This window comes from Aulonocara sp. 'chitande type north' Nkhata Bay, linkage group LG9 (assembly GCF_057382095.1).
Source record: "Aulonocara sp. 'chitande type north' Nkhata Bay isolate Kocher_YH1m ecotype deep benthic linkage group LG9, A_spYH_male_GT1.1, whole genome shotgun sequence".
NCBI lineage: Eukaryota > Metazoa > Chordata > Actinopteri > Cichliformes > Cichlidae > Aulonocara > Aulonocara sp. 'chitande type north' Nkhata Bay.
In genome coordinates, this window is record NC_141352.1 from 2,684,181 (window position 1) to 2,705,230 (window position 21,050).

General features: G+C 42.2%; 1 protein-coding gene across 1 annotated transcript; it reads left to right on the forward strand.

Moving 5' to 3' along the window:
* Nucleotides 1–10,831: 10,831 nt before the first annotated feature.
* Nucleotides 10,832–16,028, forward strand: LOC147321415 (uncharacterized). The gene is made up of 3 exons (XM_086305341.1): nucleotides 10,832–11,127; nucleotides 11,787–11,892; nucleotides 14,074–16,028. The coding sequence occupies exons 2-3, from the start codon at nucleotides 11,875–11,877 to the stop codon at nucleotides 15,085–15,087; spliced, it is 1,032 nt and encodes a 343-aa protein (XP_086161467.1). The 5' UTR covers nucleotides 10,832–11,127; nucleotides 11,787–11,874; the 3' UTR covers nucleotides 15,088–16,028.
* The last annotated feature ends 5,022 nt before the right edge of the window (nucleotides 16,029–21,050 follow it).

Consider the following 21,050-nt stretch of genomic DNA (forward strand, 5'->3'; position numbering starts at 1 on the left):
TCAGCAAAACAAGCCCCTAGGAAACGATGTATGAATGCTTGTGTTCATCTCATTATTAATGAGAGCCTGAAGGTAAGAGTTAAGTACTGATGTCTGAATCATAACAGTTACCATACAGCATGCCATATTATTTCACAGGTAACTGCAGGAAAAATCTTCTTGATGCATGCTCAATCAATCAATGTGCTTCTCATTTTTTTTGTTTTGTTTTTTTATAAAATGTTATAAAATAAATCAGTTATAATCAAGTGGAGTGAGTGGAAAGACAACACATTTACACGTGAAGCAATATGTTTCACAACTAAATGGGATCAGCTGCTCATCAATGGTGACATTGGGCCCAGGGTTGTAAAACAGGGGGAGGTGGTGCACCCACTTATCCCACACTGTCCTGATGGCATCTAGCTTGTCTCTCTGCAGTCGAGCTGGTCTGTCGTCTCGGTTATCAAAACGGATAATCCTGGAAATTTTGTGGAAGTTTTCCAGAGACATTGATGCACGGAAAGGTTCTTGCCGGTTTCTGCATCCCACAGGATTCTGTGGATTCCCCTTTGGACCTGAAAACTCCTGCAAGGATAAAAACCCCAAAGTAGGCCTTTGGGGTTCTTAGTAAATTTGGTCCATCTCCTTCCACCTCTCTCCAAAAACACACCTTCCTTCTAGATTACTGCAATCCAGAAAAAATTTCTGGATGGAATCTGGGATGAAAAGCTCAAATGAAGACTTGATGTCCTGCACATGAGTAACTGTCAGCCGTGTTGGCCCTGGCTTATCACAGTAACAGCTCTGCAGGGTGGCTCATTTCTTGGGCAAGAAGACCATTCAATTTCACCAGTTATTGACATCCATATTTCTTCACTTGCTGTCTGGTGGGCTTGTTCTGGTCCTGGAGCTGGCTGCAGATGGGGTACTCGTCTTCGTTTTGTTACTAAATGGTGCTCAACCTCATCCTCTTCTTCAAAGTCACTGTCAGACTCTGAATTTTCAGAAATGTGAAATGTTCTGAAACCTCTTTGTCAACATCATCATCCGAAGCCCCTCTCTCTTCCAAAATCAATTGGATGGCCCTCGCAGCAGATAATCTTTTGCCATCTTGATCAGTTGTGATAAAGAACCACACCGGCAAAGTCTTATTTATAGTATTATGCCCCTAATTTGCAGGTGGGACAGGGTATGAGAAAATAAAATTTGGATCCCTCAAGAAAGAGGGTAAAATGTGTGGGAATGTCAGAGCAGACGGTGTTGGTAGTTGAATTTTCAACAATGTTGCAACTTTGTGCGGAGCAGGAGGGGAAGAAAACACTATCAGCAGCACCAGAAAGGAGGAAGACAGAGTGTGGGAACACAGGACCTACACTTTCAACACTTTTACTAGACCTGGGTCCAGTGGACCCCAACATCTTGTATGTAATGTAAATGCGTGGGGGGAGGTACAGTATGAGGTCATTGAAAATTAGTTCAGATTTATGTTCTTCACAGAAAATAAGCCAAAGCCAATGAATTTCAGGTTGAAAAAATAATTAATTGTTTAATTTTTCTTTTGAAAAAAAGTGAAAACGGGTCTCACAGACCCGAACACCATACAAGGGTTAATCATAATTATGCAAATTCTCATGACCATTGATCAACAACCACTGATCAAAGACCACTGATGGCCATGAGTACCATTCACAGAGAGTTGGGGAATGGCTGCAGCTGAGAAAAAGACAGAGTGGATGTGCTATTAGATCGATGCTACTGTGACGAGATTGATATTTGAACACTGAATCGTATAAATGTCTATTTTTTTCTTTATGGAAATGTAAAAGAAAAGTATACTTCAAACACACTCCATGAAAAATGGCTTAACCTTTTAATGTTGATTTTTAGCTCTATGTTATTTATAGCCTAGGCTATGAGACATTAAACAGCAGAAGCAGAGTCAAAGTTTTAGAGACATGCACATTTACATTTCATGTGTGTTTTTATTGTGTTGACTCATTATTGTGGGAAGTAAAAGTCATTCAAATGTGTTCAGAATTCATCTCATATATCATTACACACTGCTCTCCTCCACAGCTGCCTTTAATGTGAGTGAAGTTGGCCCCCCCCACCAATGTTCCCTCTAATGTTTCACGTGTCTGAGTGAACGCACAAACTCCCCGAGTGTCCCTTGGACCACTGTGAGCGACAGCAGACGTGTGCACTGTGGTCACACCAGCATTGAATCCATCCAAGTTAAATGTTTATTAAAATAATCATATTACAGCATTTACATTTATATAGACTACTTTTAATTAACTGCTTTAATTAACTGCACTTTCATTGTAAGTGCTTTAACTGCCACTTGCAATGAAAATGTAAAAAAATCTAGTCATTGACCTGTGTAGTATGTTAACACTATTGAAAGTAAAAATAACTTGAACTCCAACTCCAACTTCTTCCAACTGAAGGAGTCACTTGGATGAGTGACGAAATGTTTCTCCCACTGAAAATGTCCAGATGAACAGAATCAACCTTTTGGGATTTACTTACCTGGATGATTAAGCACGCATCAAGACGTTATTTTATTAATATTTTTAAAATGATAGCGGCACACACGAAAATTTTTGCAGCACAAACCTGCACAAACGTTTAACATCAATTTTGTTTGATTTGGGTAAAGGTTGACCTTTTGACCTTTACATTTTCATTAATATCTTTAAAACAGAAGCAGCACAAATGACAATTTTAGCAGCACAAACCAGCACAAACATTGCACAACTGATTGACACCAATCTTGTTTGATTCCATTAATGTGGGGGGGGGGGCTGGTTGACCTTTGATGACCTCTAGAAATTTTTATTAATATCTTTAAAATGATAGTAGCACAAAAGAACATTTTTGCAGCACAAACCAGCACAAACGTTTGATACCACTTTTGTTGGATTTGAAGAAGGTGGGGGGGGGGGGGGGGGGGGGCAACTTCACTCACATCTGCCTTTATAGGTTAAACATATCTACACTGGCATTGGTATCAGCAATACTGGCCCTGTATTTACTTGGTATTGGACAGACACTAGAATTTGTTGTATCATCACTCATCTCTAACATACAGTGAATTTTATAAACCGCCATCTTTGTTCATTAAAATACGCAAAATACTTTTAACTGTGAAGATTTGGAGAAACTGTTTTTTGGCATCACTTCATAGAGTTTTAACTGTTTGCTGCCAGCTGTCTGGTCTCCTTAAAATATGTGTGCTGCATATTAAACTCGGCGTAGCAGCCTCAGAGTCATCACCTTTGCAGGCCATGTATTTGCAGTAAGCACAATGAGCATGTGCAAAGACAGTAGGACACAGAGTCATGAAAATAAATTATTAATAGAAGATATTTTAGTTGGCCATCATCTGTCTGTCTGTCAGTCATTCTAATAAATGGCTTAGAGCTTCCTCATCTTCACATTTCTGTTTTCCTCATATAGGTAGGTGGTTTCAGTGGAACTGCTCGTCTGCAGACTGTCGAGGCATACAATCCTGACACCAACACCTGGCTGGATATGCCCCCCGTGCTGAGCCCCCGCAGCAACTTTGGCATCTCTGTGATGCATGACTGCCTGTTTGTTGCAGGGGGCTACAACGGCTTCACCACCACCCCTAATGTTGAATACTACAATGTCAAGACTGGGGCCTGGTCTGATGCCTGAGACATGGAGATCTCCCGCGGTGCACTGAGTTGCTGTGTGGTGTACGGGCTGAACAACATGGCTGAGTATGCTGCTCCTCGCTACTCCCTGGAACTCCCCAGTGAGGAATCACTTCATCATACTATGAATTTTATTATTGTGCAAAATAAACTGCTAATGGTATTTGATTGAGTAGAAGTGCTTGATGGAGTTACAAAAGCTTGGTCGTTTTGTTAAGTTTCACGTATGATGGAGGGCAGTGTAAAGAAATTGCTCGACTCTGGGAACCCAACACGTCTGCTGAGTCTCCATGCTTGGCGTTCGAGTGAGAGTACCTCACATGCGTGCAAGAGATTAAAGAAGTGTTTGACGGGCGGAGGGACGATGGAACTCGAGCACAGCACGCTGCCAAACAAATTTTCCGTAAACTGCTGCAAAGTGCCATGCAACACACAAAAACACACAATTTTTAAAAGGTATCTATTTAATGAGGAAAACTTTCAAAGTAAAATACGTTTGTCCTGGTCAGGAAAGACATCAGTGTAATCAACAGAACTGCATCAGCTAATCACACAAATACAAACAGAATAAAACCCACAAAATAAGAAATTAGAAAATTTCTAATTAGTAAGAAATTAGTAACGATATCTGTAAACAAATCTGAAGTCTAATACGAGAACTTCCATCAGTTTCTGTTGCTGAAACTCGCAGACATGACGGGAACATCTGCAGTGAAGCTGCACAGCTGTACCCTCACAGACAGAAGCCTGGTCAACTTCATTTCATCTGCCAGTCTCACCAGGTGGAAAGCGTTATCCATGCAGAGGGCATTTAGATGTTGCTGCTTTTTTTTTTTTTGCTGTTCGTTTATGAGGCTGGGGAAACCTGCAGTCAGCTGAGGCTGAAGAAGTCACTTGGATCAGTGACGAAACCACTGAAAACAAATGAACAGACTCAACCTTTTGGGATGCAGCGAGAACAGTTTCAGTCCATGGAGCTCAATTAAACCATGTTCGGACCGGATCCCGGCAGCAGCAGTGGGAGGTGCAGCATCGGTGTGCTTGCTTATAATTAACCTCATCTTTACAAACAGCCATTAAACCATCAGGAAATGACAAGAAATAGTTGGCATTAAAACACTCCTCTGGATGAAGAGAAAGGGGAAACGTCACAGTGCTGATATGGGCATGTGCAGCAGGTGGAACTCACGTTATAATGAGCCTGCCATGGTCCTGGGTCCGGTGACCCATGTTTTTGATTATTTAATGTTCTGTGATTTTGTACTTTTTCATGGTTTTATCTTTCTATTTCTAGTTCCCTTAGTTATTCTTTAGTATTTTTGTAGTTTCCAGCTCTTAGGTTTTTGTCACTGAACCTGACAGTGCCAAATTGCTGACTGTCTTCCAGTGTCCTTCCTTCTGAGATGTGAGGTCGAGGTCGAGTAGGATGTGACCAATGCAGCCGGGACGCCACTCTGCAGGAGCAAGGAGAAAGAAATTAACATGTAATTTATCCTAACAGTAATGGTGTACTAACCTGATCCATGTGTTTTATTTATTGTAGGTACAGTGGGATATTCTCCTACTATCACTACTCTCAAATCCAGTGTCCAATAAGTGACACAGTATTGGATATTTTTGACATGGGATGCATCGACACACCAGACAGGTACTTAGTACCTTCCATTCATCCTTCCAAGCCCCAAGATGGTGGTAAAATGTCTCCTAACAGTCTGCTATGGGTTTATGAGTGCACTAAAGAAATTACATGCAGTTTATTTGTGATATTACACCAATTCATTGTGATGAACTGGCACGTTTAACAAAAATGTTCAGAGATATCTTGAAGTTGTAAAACAGAAATTATTCCTCCAATTGAAGGATGGGCGGATGTTTCCTTCGTGGCCCACCATATCCCAGAATTCATAGTGCGGCCCAGCCAATTCCAGGTTCGACGTTTTCAGAGAGGTCTGAGAGCCTATGAAATGGCAGCATGCTGCCTGTTTGTAATGGCCGCATTACCCCGGTGCCATTTAGGTTTTTTGGTGTTTCTCTCCCTGTCTCTCATTTTTGCTAAGGGAAAGGGAGTGTGTGCGTTCAGCAGTCTTCAGGGCTTTCCAGGGGGGTATCTCGGAGAGTTACCCGCCATTAAAACAGCCACACCTGTAAGATGATGGCACTCAGCTGTTGCTGATCAGCCGCATCTGAGGGGCTACTTAACAGAGGAGCTGAGCCTCAATGGACACTGGATTGTTGAGAGAAATCAGTTAGTTCCTGGCGTTGAGAAGTGGTGTGTACTTACCAGTTGCTTGTTGTATTCCCAGAGTTTTGAGGATACAAGTGGAGGGAACTGATCACTTTGTACACAGACAGGACGAGAGGGAAGGAAGATTATTATCATCATGTGCATGAGAGAGAGCATCCAGTATAGGCACTGCTGTGTGATCGCTAAAGGAAAAGACACAGCCCTTCCTTAAATACAGACAGAGACAAAGAACATTCCACTACTCTCACGTTTCCCCATCCCGGAGGGGGAACTATACCTCCAGGCCTATTCCTCCAGAGACAAAGTTACAACTTATCCTCCATTTAATTGTCACTCGCGATATTCACATTCCCAATTTTCCTTCGAGAGGCCTCTTCCTTCTCTAGGGCTCAGAGAGGTCTCGCGGTCCGCCTAACAAAGAGGCATCTGTATGTCTCAGTCTAACTTACTCATAACGCCCCACAATGTGTAAAATAACGTTTGACACACGTGTGATGCCATTACATATGTATATAACTAAGTAACACAGAGGTGAGATTGTTAAAACATGTAAACAATACTTAAAATTAGAAGAAATTTCCATCCCAGAACTGGTGTAACTAAACAGAGATCCTAGTTTCAAATCCCAGCAGGGATTTTTTTTTGTTTTGCAATCTTTATGTGTTCAGCACGCTGAGGAGTGACAGAAAGGATGAGGAATCATCCTAAAAATGTGTTTTCATATCTGTGTAGGTGGAAACTATTGGAGGACAACTGGGTTATGGAACTACTGCGCTCCTTTGTGTCAAATCTATCCAGTAAAACATCCATGTAGAAGTTGATTAGATTTACTGGAGACCTGTTCAGTCCTTTACCATCAACTATGTTTTGGATAAAATCAAAAATTAGCATTGGTTAAATCTTTAAATGATCTCTTTTATTTTCAAACTAACTCAGCTTTTCACTTTGAGTTTCCAGTTGAGGTGCATGTTTTTGGATAGCTGAAAAAGTACCCACAGAAAACTGAGAAATATAAGGAGAACATGCAAACTGCTCATTCCTCCTGTCAGGTCTGAGCCACTATGCTGCCCATTTTACAACCCTGCAAACAAACGAGTTGAAAGTTGAACTCTACAGCTTGTTGTGGTCCCCTCTGGCTTTAGGTGCTGACATGCCTTCCAGCTGTTCTCCAGCATTTTCATTTACATCCATAAAATATCTCCACACATTGCTCCTCTTTCTCTCTGTCTTAGTGATGTGTCGGTCGCGAACGAAATGGCTCTTAGAGCTGGATCTTTGACGTGAACGACGCGAGCCGGCTCCTTTTTGGGAGCTGTGGTTTGGGTTTTTTTTCTTTCTCTCACCCTCTCTCTCACGAGCCTTGTGCTTTGCCCTGGGCAGAGGGGGGAGGGGCGGTAGTTACAGCAGTAGCACAGGAACAGAGCGGGAGAGAGAGAGAGAGAAAGAGAGCCAGGGACAACAACGCCACATTAGAAAGGTATAGTAATCATCCACAACTATTTTCAGTTGCAGATGATAAAGGATTCAGAAAGTTTATTCATGCAGGTCCATATGACAGAGAATATTGTAACGCGGTTAAAGGACCAGGGCGCCTGACTGCAGCCTCATAGACAATGAGCTATCAGAATAAGATTCGACTATGGAGCCTGAGGGTGTGAATAAAACACAGGAAACAAAAGTAGAGCTCAAATATATATATATTATGTTTGTTATGAGAAGTGTATAGACGGATGTACAAAAGAAATAAAAACATATGCATATATATCACAAACAAAAATAATGTTGACAATACAAAACAGCTTAGTAGGTTCCAAAAGGAGGTGGGATGAGGTGTAGTCCAGTATGTGATTTAGTTTAGTTCCATGGACCTGTGATAGGTCATTGTCAACAATTTGTGATTCAGTCCATAGGTTCACAATTCCTACCGCACCGTAGCGGTGGTCGGGTGGCTCGCCATCTCGCGCTGATCAGGGCTGATCGCGGGAGAACAAAAAAAACCTGACCTAAACAAGGTCAAAAAACAGAAATTATCATTCACAGAAGAAAATGAAACAGCATTCTACTGCTGTGACAAAATAAATACATAAATCCATAAATAACAAAGTCAAGTAATCAATGCCATGTTTCATACAACAATCAATAAACCATCATCTCTTATAATGAATGTCATTCTAAATACTATTATAGAAAGACATTCTCATGGGTCCCATCAAAGTATATCAGCGTTAAAGCTAATAAATATTATCCAAAGTTAATCAAATATATTTACAAAACTCATTTAATCACAGGTGTTGCGCAACAGATTCAATAATGTAAATGGAATTTAACTCAATGCAAAATCTCATAGGCCGTTTCGGCATTTCATCAGAAAAGTAACAAAAAACATCCAAAACGGACAAAACTACAAAAATCAAATCACTCATTCAACTCTAGATACGTTAAATCAACATTCGGCCATAATGGAATAAACAAAAACAACAATATTCAATAGATGACACTAGTAATTGCACTTACTGTCGCTAGCCTAGCATTAGCTTACCGGCATTGTAGGATGTGCGATCGCGGCTCCGCATGTACATTAATTGTGACAAAACAAACAAATAACTCACCGTTGAGTCGAGTGTGAGGTAGTGTAAAGATGAATGAATCGGCCGGGTTATTGCACGCTGTCAACTGGCCTGTAGTGCAAAATTTGTCGTGATCTGACAAGTACGCCAACCACAGGGACAACAGCAGCCAGAGGAGCAGGGACATGCAGCTGATTGACCCGGAACTTATACAGGATTCATTCCCGCCACAATAAAGGGACTGGTGGAAGTGGGGTCAGAAGTTACCGTGGTTACACTCTCCCCCCCTAATCTCATGGACGTCCTCGTACATGGACTAGGCTGGCAGCGAATGACTGGTTGGCTGAGGTGTGAAGGCATTGTCTCCTCTTCTTCATCGTCTTGAAGAGCGAAGGAGAAGACAGAACTTAACCCATGCAGGAAGGTCTGAACGCTCTTTAACAGAGGCTTACCAGGCTTGATGTATTGCAGCCGATCAGGAGGATTCCTGGTGCGGGTTGAATGCCTCAAGGGTGGTTCTGCCTCAGGACTGAGAGGCTCTGATTCAGTAGGTGAGTGTTGTGACAAGTTACTTCTGGATGCTTCCGAATCAGAAGACAGACTTTCTTCATCGTGAGAAGTTTCGACAAGATCAACTGGCTCAAAGCCAGCTTCCACGGTTCCGCTAGCAATAACTGGTTCCTCTTCAGCAGGTACAGGTTCCTCTGAGAGGATAGCATTCTCTTCCTCTGTAGCCAATACTATAGGGACATCGGGCTGGTTGATAAGTGGCACAGGTTGCGGAGTATTGGGTAAGTCGATGGTTGTTGTGAAGGTGACAGGTTCAGCAGAGAAGGGAACAGGTAGGTATGAGATTAGTTCCTCTTCGTCATTGTTATCAGCATCATCAGCACGTACAGGAGACACGGGTAAGACAGGCATTTTCCTCTTCTGCTTAGTAAGCATTTCCTTTTCAGGTGGTAAATACCCACAGGGCAGTAGGAGGTCTCGATGTAAAGTTCTCAGGGGCTTGTCTTGGCCTTCGGGTCGAACTGTATACACAGGAAGAGTGCCGGCTTTCTTCACTACAATGTACACAGATGACTCCCATTTATCTGCAAGCTTGTGTTTGCCTCTTAGCCGCACGTTCCTCACAAGAACTCTGTCTCCAACATTCAGCTGTGATGCAGTGACATTTTTATCAAATCTGTTTTTGTTACGTTTCATCACCTTTTCTGAGTTTTCGATGGCCAGCTTGTAACTTTCTTCTAGGTGGGACTTTAGTTTGTCCACATATTGTGTGTGGGATGTTGATCCTTCTTTGGCAAGGGGTAGTCCAAAGGCCAAGTCCACCGGTAAGCGAGGTTGGCGGCCAAACATAAGCTCATATGGTGAAAAACCTGTAACATCATTTCTTGTGCAATTGTATGCATGCACCAGGGGTTTTACAAAATCTTTCCAATGGGATTTCTGTTGAGCTGTGAGTGTTCCTAGCACAATATGCATCTTCTTTTTGTTTTCATATTTTAATTTATATTTAATTGTGTTGTGGTTTGCAGTTTTTTGTGTTGTTTCACTTTAAATTTGTTTAAAAGGAAAAAGCTGAAAATTTAAATAGTTAAAAGTTGAAATGTGAATAGTTGTTTTTTGTATTATATGATTTATTTATTACATTTTATGTGGAGTGAATAAATAAAAGTATATTTACGGTGGCGCCTACAGACAAAACACATACAAACTTCAAAACACGTCCGAACTCCACAACACGTAAAAGCTCCAAAACACGTACAAAAGACAACAGAAGTGCTCCAGGATGCTAGGGCGCAGTGTTGAGCTTTTGTTACTTAGTGGCTACACAAGCCAGGAAGTACCAATGACCGGATTTGGTCTGTGGTAGTAACAGGTAAATGAACTGTTTTTTAAATTGAATATATATGAGTGCTTGTGTATAAATACACAAACAATACACACATGCTTTCAATCGTGTAGTTTAAGCGATCTAGGCAGCTCTGTTTTGGAAGTTCAGTCCATGCTAGAAATGTGTTTTGGAGTTTGTACGTGTTTTGTTTCTAGGGGCCACCGTATATATTTATATATAAACATATATAAATAAAACCACTTGTTTTTACATTAGTAATTACTTTTCTGCATAATTTTATATTAATAAATTAATTAAAGCAACAAAACAACCTGAAGTTCAGGTTCGGAGCCGAAAGAGTCGGTTCTTTTTAGTGAGTCGAGCCGAAAGAGCTGGTTCTCTAAAAAGAGCCAGAAATCCCAGCACTACTCTCTCTGCAGCAAAAATGCATTTTCTGTGTGCAGCCGAGTCACGTGACCTCACAGTAACGAATCCCAGCAGGGCAGGAAGAAAGGGGCGGAGCAAAGTGCGTCTGCCGCATAAGAAGAGGTGTTCGCACAGACAGAGCTGCTTTTTCATCCACAGCAAGTAAAGAAGTGAATCTACAGGAGAGAAACAAACCAAAGCATCGATCATAAACCACTACCAACGTCTGGATCGATATCTGCATCGATCTGCCCACCCTTGTCTCCTGGATCGGAGCTGAGATCAGCGTGAACCACGTGGGTCTCTGCTCCCTGATCTGTTTCCTGTGTTTGGAAAGAGTTCCAGCTTCATCACGGAGTTTCTCTCGGTTTGTGGGCTCATCTAAAGGTAAGCACCGAGCTAACTTTACTGTGAGTTCAGTTCATGTTGAGTTTAGCTCCTGAATGAGGTCTTCTGCTGCTCTCCTCGGTGTCTGTTCACAGTTTATTGTGAACACGTTGAGAGAAGAGTGAGAGAGTGTTTGGAGAAAAACACCAACTAATCATTAGCTCAGCATGCTGGGAGAAGTTGGAGCAGAAAAGTCTTTTCACTGATAAAAGCTCATTGATCAATGACCATGAGTACCTTTCACGAACAGTTTGGGGAATGGCTGCAATCACAGCATGAGAATGAGAATTTGCATATAAATGATGAAGGAACTGACCTCCCAGCCCATTGTTCCTTCAGTGGTGCTAGTTTCAGTCATTATGTAAATGTACTGTTTATAAGGTTGGAGTCAGCTGAGACTGAAGACGTCACCTGGATGAGTGATGAAAATTTCTCCTACTGAAAACTTCCAGATGAACAGAATCAAACTTTGGGGAATGGTGGAGTTTGGAGAGAGGCATCCTTGGGTCTGGAGAGACTTGTGAAGTGGTGATCAGGTGTTTGTGGAAACCACAGGAGGAGCAATCAGAGTGAAATTTGTACTTTGTGTTGTCAGATATGAGACACTTTGACTCTTCAGTGCAGTGTGGAGCCTAACAAAGATCTGTTTTGTGTCCCAGCTGATCAGCAGGAGGAGAAGAGTCTGACGGAGCAGCAGAGGAACATTTTCAGTCATCTGGACTCAGCTGAGTCACTACAGAGGAAACAATGAGCTCAACACAGGAGGTGAAGAAAATATCACAGTTTCACCAAATAATCAGTCACGTCTAAAACTCTCATCCTCCCAACCTGTTATATGACTGTGTTGTATTTTATTGTATGCTATGTTTTTATTTTATATCTATTATGTTTACAAACATCAAGAAGTCACAAGCAAAGGGAGACCACACCATAGCACATGTTTACATAAGATAAGATAAGATAAGATAAGATAAGATAACCTTTATTAGTCCCACACGTGGGAAATTTGTTTTGTCACAGCAGGAAGTGGACAGTGCAAAAGTTATGAAGCAAAAATTTGAATACAATTAGAATAAATACAGTACACAACTGTACAGAATAGAATAAAATAAAATACTATATACAGTAGAATAAAATAGAATAAAATATACAATAAGATAAAAATAGAATGCAAATGCTATATACAACTGAGTAAAAATACAACGATGCCAGAAAAGATTATTGCACTTAGTGTTATTGCACATGTGTGGATGTGTGTGTTTGATCAGTTAAAGTCTTTATTGTGGAGTCTGACAGCAGTGGGGAGGAAAGACCTGCGAAATCTCTCCGTCCCACACCGTGGGTGCCGCAGTCTCCCACTGAAGGAGCTGCTCAGTGCTGTCACAGTCTGCTGCATGGGGTGGGAGATGTTGTCCAACAGGGATGACAGCTTAGCCGCCGTTCTCCTGTCACTCACCACCTCCACTGGGTCTAGGGGGCATCCTAGAACAGAGCTGGCTCTTCAGATCAGCCTGTTCAGTCTCTTCCTGTCCCCAGCAGAGATGCTGCCGCCCCAGCAGACCACACCATATAAGATAGCAGAAGCCACCACAGAGTTATAGAAGGTCTTCAGGAGTGGGCCCTCCACTCCAAACGACCTGAGTCTCCACAGCAGGTACAGCCTGCTCTGCCCTTTCCTGTAGAGGGCGTCTGAGTTATGAGTCCAGTCCAGTCTATTGTTCAGATGAACACCAAGGTACCTGTAGCTGTCCACAGCCTCAATGTCCATACCTTGGATGTTCAGTGGTTGCCGTGGAGAATGCTTGTGCCTGCGGAAGTCTACCACCATAAGGATATTCATCAAAATTATTTATTCATCAAATTTCAAAACCTTTTTAATCACACAAAAAATACATGTGCAAAGCACCACAACAGCAGCCCGATATCAGACAGAACTGTCACATGATATTAAACATAATGAAGCGGTTCATTATAATTTGTAGATTCAAGCTGCGCTTCATATTTTGACCAGCAGATGTCACCAAAGAGGACTGTGTTGAAAAGTAATGACAGTTTGTTCCACGACTGCATTTCACTGGGGGAGGGTTTTGATTATCGATTAAAATCGATTCTAGGTTGGATAACGTGATATTGATCCATTAAAATCCTGAAACGATTTTTAAATATGAATAAATTTTGCCTGAAACGCCAGAAACACCAAACAGCTAAAACAGTAAATGAGAGCAGTTACACGGATTCTGCACAAAGACGTAAACAAAGACGTCGGGGCTGAAAGCCGGCAGCTCACTGATTCTGATGTGTCGGCGGGTCCGCCTCTTATGTTTACATCTTTTTTTGGCGCTAGATTCTGAAGGTGCAGGTTTTGTCACTCTCCAAACATACTTGACTGAACCAGCAGCAAAAGAAGACTGTTGTTTACAGCGCTGTTGGGCGCTGTTTCTTTTTTGATTTTGTTTCTTTGTTTCTTTTTTTTCCTTCCAGCAACAAAACCTCATTTCTGCTGTTCAATACAGAACAAATGTAAACTTTTTAAAATTATGCAAAACATTTAGCTGTGTCTCTAATAAACCCTCTGTAACTTTGCTCTGCTTCACTTCAGCAGCATCAGGTAATGTTCATATGTTGATTCATGGTTTTCTTTCGTGTTTGATCCACTGCAGAATATTTTTATACTCAGACCAGGAAAATCTCCTTCATTTTTTTTCTGTTTTATCCTCAGTTACTTTGACACAAAGGCATCTGCTGTGATGCTTACACCTCTGATGAAGTCTCACAAGTGTCAGCTTTCGTTTTAGAAATGTAAAATATGGATATGTACTGATAGGTAATGATCAGAATTCTAATATATCTGATTGTGTGACGCAAAATTTCCCCGAATCGAAATCAGTAACGATGCCCAGCCCTACATTTCACTCACTGCCTGTGTTTGTATATCTGTCACTGCAGGACCAATATGGAGCGAGAAGTCAGCGCTCTCAGGAGGCTGACAAACCTCACAGAACAAAGGGGAAGAAGAAATACACCTGTGACGAGTGTGGAAAATCTTTTCCCTGGGCGCGTTCCCTAAAAAGACACCAACTCATCCACAGTGGAGAGAGACCGTTCAGCTGTGACGACTGTGGAAAGTCTTTTACCCAGTCTGGAAGCTTAAAAACACACCAACTGATCCACACTGGAGAGAGACCGTTCAGCTGTGGAGACTGTGGAAAGTCTTTTACCCACTCTGGAAACTTAAAAGCACACCAACTGATCCACACTGGAGAGAGACCGTTCAGCTGTGGAGACTGTGGAAAGTCTTTTACCTACCCTGGAAACTTAAAAACACACCAACTGATCCACACTGGAGAGAGACCATTCAGCTGTGATGAGTGTGGAAAGTCTTTTACCCAGTCTGGAAGCTTAAAAACACACCAATTCCTCCACGGTGGAGTTAAAGCGTACAGCTGTGAAGAGTGTGGGAAGGATTTTCTTAAGAAGGATTCACTACAAATCCATCAGGTCATCCACACTGGAGAGAGACCGTTCAGCTGTGACTTGTGTGGAAAGTCTTTTTCCTGGAAGAAAGCCCTAAAAAGACACCATCTCATCCACAGTGGACTTAAAGCGTACAGCTGTGATCAGTGTGGCAGAGCTTTTACTCACAGTAGCAGCTTACGGAGTCATCTAGTTACCCACTCTGGAATTAAGGCATACAGCTGTGACATTTGTGGAAAAACTTTCAGCCATGTAGGGTACAGAAATATTCACCTACGCATTCACACCAGACATGATGTGTACAGCTGTGATCAGTGTGGTAAACTATGTTTAACAGGCACAGAGTTACAACACCACATGTTTACCCACACTGAGGAGAGACCTTATAAATGTGACCTGTGTGAGAAGACTTTTAAATCTCCACGTTACCTGAGACGACACCAACAGATCCACATAAGAAAGACTTTCCAAGTGCAGTTACTGTGAGGTATTTTTATTTTTATCTCGTGATTTTAGTCTGACTGTCTGAAACAACTGTTAGCAACATGTTAGCATTTCTGCTGCATGGAAAAGCAGCTCTGAGTGATTATTCAAATTTGAATTACAGTATTTTAGTGGTAGCAGTTGAGAATTACATTAGTGTTATTGCAGTATTGTTTCTATTATAGTTTTTGCAACACATTAAGCTGAGTATTATAAAGCAAACAGTAAATGGATGTTATTTTATGTCTTGTCTTTTCTTAGTCCTGGATGTTGACACAGATAATGTTTTGTTTTTTGTTTTTTTTCAGGCGACGTTCGCGATAAAAAGTAACGTTGCGTAGAGACAAAAGTGGACGAAAGAGAGGCAAACTTGTGGCTCCACAACTATAATTATAACGTAACATAGACTATATGATATAAAGGATATTGTCACATCTTGAGACTCAGGTAGGCTGTGGTCTGTAAATGATGTCAGTTGGTACTAAGGGACCCACATTGTGCAAACCAAATATCTCCACGCTATTACACCAGCGGCAGGATGGATCCATGCTTTATGTTGTTTAAGACAAATTCTGCCCCTAAAATCTGAATGTTGCAGAGATTGAAAAATGTTGCCTGGTTTGATGGGTCTCAATCTTTTCTTGGCCACTTTTGTTGATCTTGAATGTAAAAGAACCCACCCATCACGTTAATCACACTCTAGAACTTGTTTTAACATATGGCATAGAAACTGAACATTTATAATAATAATAATGGATTGGATTTATATAGCGCTTTTCAAGGCACCCAAAGCGCTTTACAATGCCACTATTCATTCACTCTCACATTCATACACTGGTGGAGGCAAGCTACGGTTGTAGCCACAGCTGCCCTGGGGCAGACTGACAGAAGCGAGGCTGCCATATCGCGCCATCGGCCCCTCTGGCCATTTAACAGTGTTTCCTGTAAACCCACTCTTGTCTTTTGCTAATACAGTGTCTTGCAAACATATTCGGTCCCCTTGAACTTTTCTCACATTTTGTCACTTTACAGCCACAAACATGAATCAGTTTTATTGGAATTCCAGGTGAAAGACCAACACAAAGTGGTGCACACGTGAGAAGTGGAACGAAAATCATAGATGATTCCAAACATTTTTTACAAATAAATAACTGCAAAGTGGGGTGTGCGTAATTATTCAGCCCCTTTGGTCTGAGTGCAGTCAGTTGCCCATAGACGTTGCCTGATGAGTGCGAATGACTAAACGGAGTGCACCTGTGTGTAATCTAATGTCAGTACAAATACAGCTGCTCTGTGACGGCCTCAGAGGTTGTCTAAGAGAATATTGGGAGCAACAACACCATGAAGTCCAAAGAACACACCAGACAGGTCAGGGATAAAGTTATTGAGAAATTTAAAGCAGGCTTAGGCTACACAAAGATTTCCCAAGCCCCTCTGCTTTTTTAGGCCCCTCTGTCTTCCAGTTGGGATTCGTGAGGCAGACACTGTGTCTACTTTTAAGATTAGACTTAAAACTTTCCCTTTTACTAAAACATATAGTTATGACTAGACAGGTGACCCTGAATCTTCCCTTAGTTATGCTGCAATAGGTGTAGGCTGCTGGGTGGTTTCCCGTGATGCATTGAGTATTTCTTCCTTAGTCACCTTTCAGTCACCTGTTAAAAGGGAGATTTTCCTTCCCGTTGTCACCAAAGGGATTGTTGGATTTATTTGTATGTATTATAGTAGGGCAGGGGTCCCCAACTAAAGTAGCAGGAGGTCCACTACCTCCATGATCCAATAAATCTGGGGTCTGAACAGTTTAAATGAACCAACAGAAATATTTTCATTCATTTTTATATAACATTTATTTAGCAATATATATTTTTGTCTGGAAACTCCTGATCAATTATTCATTTACCCATTAAATCATCTGCTGAACAGACAATCCACTTCAAGTACTAACTATAAGCAGAATACAATTTAACAATAACATTACTTTTTACCACATCTGTTGCACATGCAACATTAAGGTGTCTTGATGCATGGTCAGTCATCCACGTAAGTAAATCCCAAAATGTTGATTCTATTCATCTGGAGGTAACATTTCGTCACTCATCCAAGTGACTTCTGAAGAAGTACATGAAAATAGAAGAACCATCTCTGAATCGAGGAGGGGGCCTAAGGGTACATCATTCACCATCTTACAGTGCTGGGATTGCAGCCATTCCCCAACTCTCTGTGAATGGTACAGAATCAACTATTTTGGGAGAACATTTAGGTACAAGCAATTTACCACAAAAAGACTAAATATCCAGGAAAATTGAGAAGAATTTTGAGCTGTGCGGTAAACATGTTTGACAAACCTAACACATACATCTATCCATTCCATCCATTCGCTTCCGCTTATCCTTTTCAGGGTCGCGGGGGGTGCTGTCATAGGGCGAGAGGCGGGGTACACCCTGGACAGGTCACCAGTCTGTCGCAGGGCCAACACACAGGAACAGACAACCATTCGCACTCACATTCATTCGCACATTCACACCTAGTGACAATTTGGATTATCCAATTAACCTATCCCCACAAGCTGCATGTCTTTGGACGGTGGGAGGACGGTGCTTTATTAGCTGCTTCGGTGAAAAACAAATCAACAATGCAAAAAATAAATAAAAATAAAGTGTCGGCAGTATAAAAGAGTGTAGAGTAGTTTATGTTTATGGTGTGGGAAATGAGTTAAAAAGCAGAGTGGCTTTGGGAACGAAGGTGGCTCTCCTCCTCTCAGTCCTGCAGGAAATGCAGCGGAGGCGTCGCCCAGAGGGGAGCCACTGAAATGCTGGGTGAAGAATGTGAGACATCAACAATTATGTTATGATAAATTACGTAATAACTACAACAGAAGACTGACCTTTGTGGGGATGCTTGGAGCTTGGGTCCATTAGTATTTTCTTTTACATGCTTCCTTTAGCTGCATTATTCAGTCTTTTAGTGACCTGTCTTATCATTTCTATGCTGATGACATTCAGCTGTATATGTCCTTTAAGCCTAATCAACTGGATACGCTGTCCATCCTAGTCCAGTGCTCAACCCAGGTTTCTGATTGGCTTTCTAACAATTACATTGTTTTAAACATGAACAAGACAGAGACCATGATCATAGCATCTCCTGATCTATATTCTAAAATCATTCAGGTTCTTGGCCCTTTCTGTTTTTCTGCTGAGCCAAATATTTGAAATCTTGGAGTAATATTTGACTCTTCTTTGGGCCTTGACTCACACGTAAAGTCTCTGTCTCGTTCCTGTTTCTTTCATTTAAGGAATATTTCTAAACTGCGACATATGGTCTCCTTAGCTGAACTGGAAAAAATTGGCCATGCATTTGTGTCATTGCGTTTAGACTATTGTAATTCCCTGTTTACCAGCTTGGATAAATCATCTCTGTACAAAATGCAGCAGCCAGACTACTAACTCGCTCTTGCAAGCGAGTTCACATCACTCGTATTTTATGTTCTTTACATTGGCTCCCAATAGATTTTAGAATTCCCTTTAAAATTATTGTTTTAACGTACAGAGCAGTACATGGCCAGGCACCAGATTATTTATCCAAGCTTCTCACAAAATACACTGCTGCTCGTTGTCTCCGCTCACAGGCTCAGAGTTTGTTGGTTGCTCCCCGAACACGACTGAAGATGAAAGGGGGCGGAGCCTTTCAGTCTGTGGCACCAACGCTGTGGAACAGTCTACCTCCACAACTACATTTGGTTGACTCTGTGGAATCCTTTGAAAAGCAGTTAAAAACTTTACTGTTTAAACAAGCTTTCTGTTGACCAATGCTTTTTACATTTTTAATTTACATTTAACCTGTCACGGTTTGCGGGGCAAGCCGTGTGGTGATGTAGAAAAGGACCCAAAAGGCGGCAGCTGTGGTGCAGGTGAGTGTTTATTGACAGGGGTGTAAGTACAAACAGCGGTGGCGACAAAACATGAAACCGGAAACCTAAACTGGGTAAACTAATAAGACAAACCAGAATGAGGATGCAGGGAGGTCCGGAGAAATACATACGGGGAGACGCAGGGAGACCGAGGGGAAACAACACAGACGAACCAGCAATTACCATGACAGAAGACACAACTTAAATACACTCAGAGAACACAGGGAGATTACACACAGGTGGGGAACACAGGTGACACTGATAAACATAACGAGACAGGGCAGGAGTGAACACAACATGACGCATACTGACGAGAGACTGTCAAAGTAAAACAGGAAGTACACAGAGGTTCAGACAGGAGGAGAGAGAGCACGGGGAGAACACAGACATAACAGGCTGGGGGAAACATGGAATAAACACAAAGAGAGACGAGAGCTCATAAATACACAGAGGGGCACAAAGGGGGTAAGAGTCACAAAGGGAAAACACTTAGGGAACACCACAACAGGACACCTCAGAAAACATGGCCTAAATAAGGAGCGAAAATACAAGGAAACAAGAATACTGGGCCAACATGGCCCAGGACCATGACATAACCTCTATATTGTGTATATAATTTGCTATTTATCGGACTGTTTAATTTAATCTTTGTGTACAGCGCTTTGTGACTACCTGTCTATGAAAAGCACTTAATAAATAAACTTTACTTCCTGTGAAAATGAGTCCTCTACCATAGTCATCCACTAATTGTCCTTTGCTCTTCTCCCTGTACTCCAGGGTGGGCAACTCCAGGCCTCGAGCACCGGTGTCCTGCAGGTTTTACATCTCACCCTGGGTCAACACACCTGAATCAAATGATTAGTTTATTACCAGGCCTCTGGAGAACTACAAAATACATTGAGGAAGTAATTTAGCCATTTGAATCAGCTGTGTTGGATCAAGGACAAATCTCCAATCTGCAGGACACCAGCCCTCGAGGCCTGGAGTTGCCCACCCCTGCTGTACACCAAATGCTGCACCTCCAACCACTAGTCTGTCAAGCTAGTGAAGTTTGCAGATGACACCACTGTTATCGGCTCATCTCGGACAGGGATGAGTCTGCCTACAGGATGGAGGTTGAACGTCTGGTGTCCTGGTGCAGCCGCAACAACCTGGTGCTAAACAATGACAGTGGAAATTATTGTGGACTTCAGGAAGCACACAGCCCCCACATCATCCTGACTGACACCCTCATCACCACTGTGGACTCATTCCACTTCCTGGGTACCACCATCACCCAGGATCTGAAGTGGGAGCCCACCATCACCTCCGTCATTAAGAAAGCCCAGCAGAGGATGTACTTCCTGAGGCAGCTGAAGAAATTCAACCTGCCAACACGGACGATGATGCAATTCTACACTGCAATCATCGAGTCCATCCTCACCTCCTCCATCACCGTGTGGTACGCTGGAGTCGCCACCTCTTACAAACAGAGACTGCAGTGTTTTGTGCGCTCTGCTGAGAAGGTGATTGGCTGCAGACTCCCATCTCTGCAGGACCTGTACACCTCCAGGACACTGGGGCGTGCAGCTCGGATCACAACTGACCCTTCTCACCCTGGACACAGTCTGTTTGACCTGCTCCCCTCAGGCAGGAGGCTCCGGTCCATTCGGACCAGAACCTCTCGCCATAAGAACAGTTTCTTCCCCTCTGCTGTTGGACACATGAACAATAACCGTATGACTGTTCCCACCACTAACACATGACCCTACGCTGTGTTCACTGCATCTGTCCCATGCACTGATCATCACCTGCATTCATGTATATTTCAATCTGCTTATCACTTTTTTAAATGTTTTTATTTATTTATTTTACAGGCTGCATCACGCCTGTTCAAGAGTTGCCCACAGATGGCAGGAATAAAATCTCCGCAAAAATTTTCTGGGACAACTTCACCTGTTTCCAAGGTGCATGGAGAGGATGAAAGAATTCACAAAGCAGGAACTCCAGCAACACTTGAGGGAAGATGAACAACTTTAATAATTGACCAACGCGTTTCGGCTTGTGGCCTTCATCAGGG